Source organism: Gigantopelta aegis, chromosome 3 (assembly GCF_016097555.1).
Source record: "Gigantopelta aegis isolate Gae_Host chromosome 3, Gae_host_genome, whole genome shotgun sequence".
NCBI classification, from domain to species: domain Eukaryota; kingdom Metazoa; phylum Mollusca; class Gastropoda; order Neomphalida; family Peltospiridae; genus Gigantopelta; species Gigantopelta aegis.
This window is the reverse complement of record NC_054701.1, coordinates 85,363,604-85,369,603: the sequence shown is the minus strand read 5'-3', so window position 1 is coordinate 85,369,603 and position 6,000 is coordinate 85,363,604. Positions and strand designations below refer to the sequence as shown.

The following is a 6,000-nucleotide window of genomic DNA, read 5'->3' as shown; positions in this document are numbered from 1 at the left end:
GATCCAGAATTTTTTTTAGAAATTTAAAGAAAATTCTCTTCTTAGCCATTTAAGGAGTTTTAGACTATTAACTACTCAGTTGCCCCCCCCCCCCCCCCCCCCCCCCCCAAAAACAAAACAAAACAAAAAACAAAACAAACATTAAAAATAAAATTAAAAAAATAAATAATAAACAAACAAACAAACAAACAAAAACAAACAAACAAACAAAAACATCCTAGCTACGGTCCTGATGAGACTATAACAAATAAAATAAAATAGCATTATGCATCTTAATTACAGTGCTGGACATAGATGCCAAATCATGCCATTGTATATGTAGCATTCCATATAGGACTCGAGTACCCGTGCAAGAAGTATATATACTTCTTGCACGGGTACTCGAGTCCTATGAACAGATTAGAGTCTTGCTAGACTCGGCCCGTGCCCGAGTACTCGTGGAGACCCTATAGTGTGCACGTCAAAGAGTGACATCAGATTAGAGTCTTGCTAGACCCGGCCCGTGCCCGAGTACTCGTGAAGACCCTATAGTGTGCACGTCAAAGAGTGACATCAGATTAGAGTCTTGCTAGACTCGGCCCGTGCCCGAGTACTCGTGAAGACCCTATAGTGTGCACGTCAAAGAGTGACATCAGATTAGAGTCTTGCTAGACCCGGCCCGTGCCCGAGTACTCGTGAAGACCCTATAGTGTGCACGTCAAAGAGTGACATCAGATTAGAGTCTTGTTAGACCCGGCCCGTGCCCGAGTACTCGTGAAGACCCTATAGTGTGCACGTCAAAGAGTGACATCAGATTAGAGTCTTGCTAGACCCGGCCCGTGCCCGAGTACTCGTGAAGACCCTATAGTGTGCACGTCAAAGAGTGACATCAGATTAGAGTCTTGCTAGACTCGGCCCGTGCCCGAGTACTCGTGAAGACCCTATAGTGTGCACGTCAAAGAGTGACATCAGATTAGAGTCTTGCTAGACCCGGCCCGTGCCCGAGTACTCGTGAAGACCCTATAGTGTGCACGTCAAAGAGTGACATCAGATTAGAGTCTTGCTAGACCCGGCCCGTGCCCGAGTACTCGTGAAGACCCTATAGTGTGCACGTCAAAGAGTGACATCAGATTAGAGTCTTGCTAGACTCGGTCCGTGCCCGAGTACTCGTGAAGACCCTATAGTGTGCACGTCAAAGAGTGACATCAGATTAGAGTCTTGCTAGACCCGGCCCGTGCCCGAGTACTCGTGAAGACCCTATAGTGTGCACGTCAAAGAGTGACATCAGATTAGAGTCTTGCTAGACCCGGCCCGTGCCCGAGTACTCGTGAAGACCCTATAGTGTGCACGTCAAAGAGTGACATCAGATTAGAGTCTTGCTAGACCCGGCCCGTGCCCGAGTACTCGTGAAGACCCTATAGTGTGCACGTCAAAGAGTGACATCAGATTAGAGTCTTGCTAGACTCGGCCCGTGCCCGAGTACTCGTGAAGACCCTATAGTGTGCACGTCAAAGAGTGACATCAGATTAGAGTCTTGCTAGACCCGGCCCGTGCCCGAGTACTCGTGAAGACCCTATAGTGTGCACGTCAAAGAGTGACATCAGATTAGAGTCTTGCTAGACTCGGCCCGTGCCCGAGTACTCGTGAAGACCCTATAGTGTGCACGTCAAAGAGTGACATCAGATTAGAGTCTTGCTAGACCCGGCCCGTGCCCGAGTACTCGTGAAGACCCTATAGTGTGCACGTCAAAGAGTGACATCAGATTAGAGTCTTGCTAGACTCGGCCCGTGCCCGAGTACTCGTGAAGACCCTATAGTGTGCACGTCAAAGAGTGACATCAGATTAGAGTCTTGCTAGACCCGGCCCGTGCCCGAGTACTCGTGAAGACCCTATAGTGTGCACGTCAAAGAGTGACATCAGATTAGAGTCTTGCTAGACTCGGCCCGTGCCCGAGTACTCGTGAAGACCCTATAGTGTGCACGTCAAAGAGTGACATCAGATTAGAGTCTTGCTAGACTCGGCCCGTGCCCGAGTACTCGTGGAGACCCTATAGTGTGCACGTCAAAGAGTGACATCAGATTAGAGTCTTGCTAGACCCGGCCCGTGCCCGAGTACTCGTGGAGACCCTATAGTGTGCACGTCAAAGAGTGACATCAGATTAGAGTCTTGCTAGACTCGGCCCTTGCCCGAGTACTCGTGAAGACCCTATAGTGTGCACGTCAAAGAGTGACATCAGATTAGAGTCTTGCTAGACTCGGCCCTTGCCCGAGTACTCGTGAAGACCCTATAGTGTGCACGTCAAAGAGTGACATCACATTTTATGGATTTTCCTTTAACATTATTTTCTTAGTAATAAATGAATGTATAAGATAGTAATGTTTGTCTGCATGAAATTAATGGTATACTGTTTACATTCCAACAAAACATTTATTTACCCAAAGTGTCATTATTCGACTAAAATGCTGCACGTGTCCCTTAATTTCTAAATCATCTTTAAAAATATGTTAAGCTAGGAAAAAGGCATCTTACTAAAATATATTGTTATTGGTGTTGTTTAGTACCTGGTAACACCAATGACAGGTAACACCCATGACAAAATAAATAAATAATTCATTCATGCTTTCTAAAGAAATGGTTGAGGAAACTGAAAAGGTACATCTTGTACACACATACATACACACTCACATAAACACACACACACACACACACACACACACACACACACACACCAACTTAAATATATATTTCGAGATCGTCGCTTTAAAATAAAACGGGGGGGGCTCAAGGGAGGTAATGCATAACTTATTTCACGATTACTCTCGCGTTAAATTCTACTTCCGTATTCTTCACGTGATAAATAAATAAAAACAAATCTTTGCTGTATTTCTCTTGTCTCTTTTATACTTAAATCGTCGGCTTTACAAAACATCATAGTGTTAGTTTACAAACAATGTATAACTTGTTTGAAGTTGTTCGACTGTTGTCGGTTGGAAAGGAGCAGGGTTTGAAACAAAAACAACAAGTTTGTGTCACGAAGTATGCGTGGAAGGAGGAAGGAGAAATAAGCCTCCTGGCTCTAGTGTGTTCAAATGGTAAGACTTTGACATCGTCGTGTTGTTACGAAATATTCCAACATACTTATTGTTTTAGGCCTATCTGCACAGAATGTGCAACTAAAAAGACACATGATAAGCATATATTGATTAGCTTTTAGTGATAATTTGTGGACCTGTAGTCCCTATAGTCTAGAGATAATAGACTAGTAGTAGTATATATATCATATTATATGAATAGCCCAAGAATTCTGCAGTTGGAGAGTTAGATAGACATCTGGATGTTTGTAATCACGCTCTCAGTCAGAGATAACTCTAGAATACTCGGTCTAGTACATGAAAACCACCTGTCTATAACAACCACTTTTGCCTACTTGCTTGGCTGCCATAGAACATTGGAACTTTAATTCATCATTTATATCATTACACTCCTATTTAGTTAATTGAAATAAATATCAACACTCACTCAGACTTTAGATCTCACTAATTTGTGCACAACAGTCTTTTTGAGCATACTGAGGTCCTTTTTTTATGTGTAGTAATGTTAATAATAGCTCATAAATATTTGCAAATATTAAGAAATGCATTTGAAGTTATTTTAATTTAATTACAGCTTAAGATTCCATTGCATTTGAGGTGAATATATTTTGAGATCAGCATGTTTGTACATAATTTGGGCTTCTCTTTTGTTGTTTTTCTTTTGTTTTTGGGTTGTTGTTGGGTTGTTGTTTTTTGGGGGGTGGGGGGTGGTTTGGTGCAATCTATAAAGCCCTGCCTCTAATAGTTATTTTTTAATCAAATGTCAATGACATACATCCATGGTGTATTTTGTTTTTCTGTTTTCTTACAGATAGCATTCTGCTTCGCTATAGCCTCTCAGGGAAACCACCTCATATTAAACAGTTGTCATGGCTACCAGAAAGAGTGATTGTCTCCATGTGTTTTGATCCTACTGTCACGTGGCTTCTTATTCTGACCTCAAAACCAGAACTCTTCATTATTCCAGCTTTCTCATTAATGGTTAGTTATTTTGTTAGTGGTTTACAAGGAACATTTTGTTCAGTATCACTTTGCTACACAAATTTCAGAGATTGCTACACATTAAGCAGTAGTTGCTAATCAATTTTTAATTGACTAGAAATAAATATTACAAATAGAGATTTTGAAAACAAAATGTTCCCAGGTTTATATGTCCACCAGTTAAAATAGATGCATATTCAGTGTTCGAGATTAAACATTTTGGTCAGTATCCCAGTTGGATACTAACATTTCAAAATCTGGTATCCCACCTGAGAATTTAGTATCCCACTTAAATAAATTTGCAATCAAACAGAATCGGCCAAAACGATTTGCTGCATCTATTTTTGTGTAATACTGACATAAATTAATTGATCTATAAGTGTTTCTGACATTACTAATGATAAACCTTCCTGTATCAATTTTCTGCAGATGTGGAATCAATATCTCAAATAAAATTTGAAGGGAGGAAGCATCCAACAAAAACAATAGCAACTTATCAGTTCCCAGTCTATTGCTACACCACTATTGCTCCAGTGTAGCATTAGACTGGGTACAAGCTCGAAAATACTGTTACTTAACTTCATGGGCATCAATCGGTGGGGGACTCTGACAGGGGGGACGTGTCCCCCTCACTTTTCAATGCCAGGGGACAAACTATATAAATGTCCACCCCACTTTTTTGTTTAGCACACACACACAGACACACACACACACACAATGTACACACACACACAATGTACACACAGACACACACACAATATACACACAATGTACACACAGACACACACACACACGCAATGTACACACAAACAATGTACACACACACACAATGTACACACTAACACATCCCCCTCCACACACACACACACTTTTAAAGCCGGATTGATGCCAATGCTTAACTTCACCAGTAAATGACGGCTTTCATTGTTTCAGTGAAAAATAAAAACACAGGATTAAAAAAAAAACATTATTTGGTATCCCAGTGGAATACTGGCTTCTTGAATTCTGGTATCCAAAATTAAATTCTGGTATCACCTGTTAATCTCGAACACTGATATTTTTGGGGTATTGACATAGTAGAATCTATTTATTTCTACCCAGATCTGTTATATTAATATCAATACAAACTTTCTGCTATTATTCTTGACTTACTACATATAATCCTGACTGGCTGATATCAGCATACACAAATCATCGCATTGGGGCAAAAACACACACACACACATACAACACACACATACAGCACACACAACACACACACATGCACACGCACGCACATGCACACAACACAACTCATGCACACAAATGCACACACACAACACACACACACAACACACACATACATGGGCACACGCACGCACACACACATGCATGCACACATGAACACCCACATACGCACACACACATGTGCATACACACACACATGCATGTACCCACATACATGCACACACACACGTGCATACACACACACACAATGCAGTCACGCACACACACACAGCACACACACAATACACACACAAACAAAGATACTTTGTAAATTTGTCCCTGTATGTTTATTATCATTTTAAGCAAATACTTTAGTATTTTGTTACTTGTAAAAATTCATTTTTGGAAAGGGAAAATTTATTCACTTGAATGTACTTTAGGAACCTAAAGCAATGGTTAATCAGATCTGGAAGACCGATGATGCAACACGGATAGTGATGGACAAATTGAAAGGTAAGGAAATCTTTACTTTTTATTTACTGAATGAGGCCAATCAAATATTACGTAATGCTTTAGCATGTGGGGGTATAGGTCCCATTGGTATGTGGCATTACAGTGGATAAGCATAAGCATACAGGTTCCCATTTTTGTACGGGGTCAGGTTGGCTTTGGCCCAAATTAAACAAAAATGACTGATCTGGATAACAACATTTATTCATATTAGCATTACTACTAAGGAGCT

At 41.0% G+C, this 6,000-nt stretch overlaps 1 protein-coding gene across 2 annotated transcripts in view; it reads left to right on the top strand.

Moving 5' to 3' along the window:
- The first annotated feature begins 2,853 nt into the window (after positions 1-2,853).
- LOC121369224 overlaps positions 2,854-6,000 on the top strand; it is a 50,821-nt gene continuing 47,674 nt past the window's right edge. For both annotated transcript variants that reach the window (XM_041494170.1, XM_041494168.1), the window contains exons 1-3: positions 2,854-3,071; positions 3,883-4,052; positions 5,699-5,771. In XM_041494170.1, the coding sequence (XP_041350104.1) occupies positions 2,930-3,071; positions 3,883-4,052; positions 5,699-5,771 (385 nt within the window). In that variant the 5' untranslated portion in view covers positions 2,854-2,929. The remainder of the gene's footprint in view (positions 3,072-3,882; positions 4,053-5,698; positions 5,772-6,000) is intronic.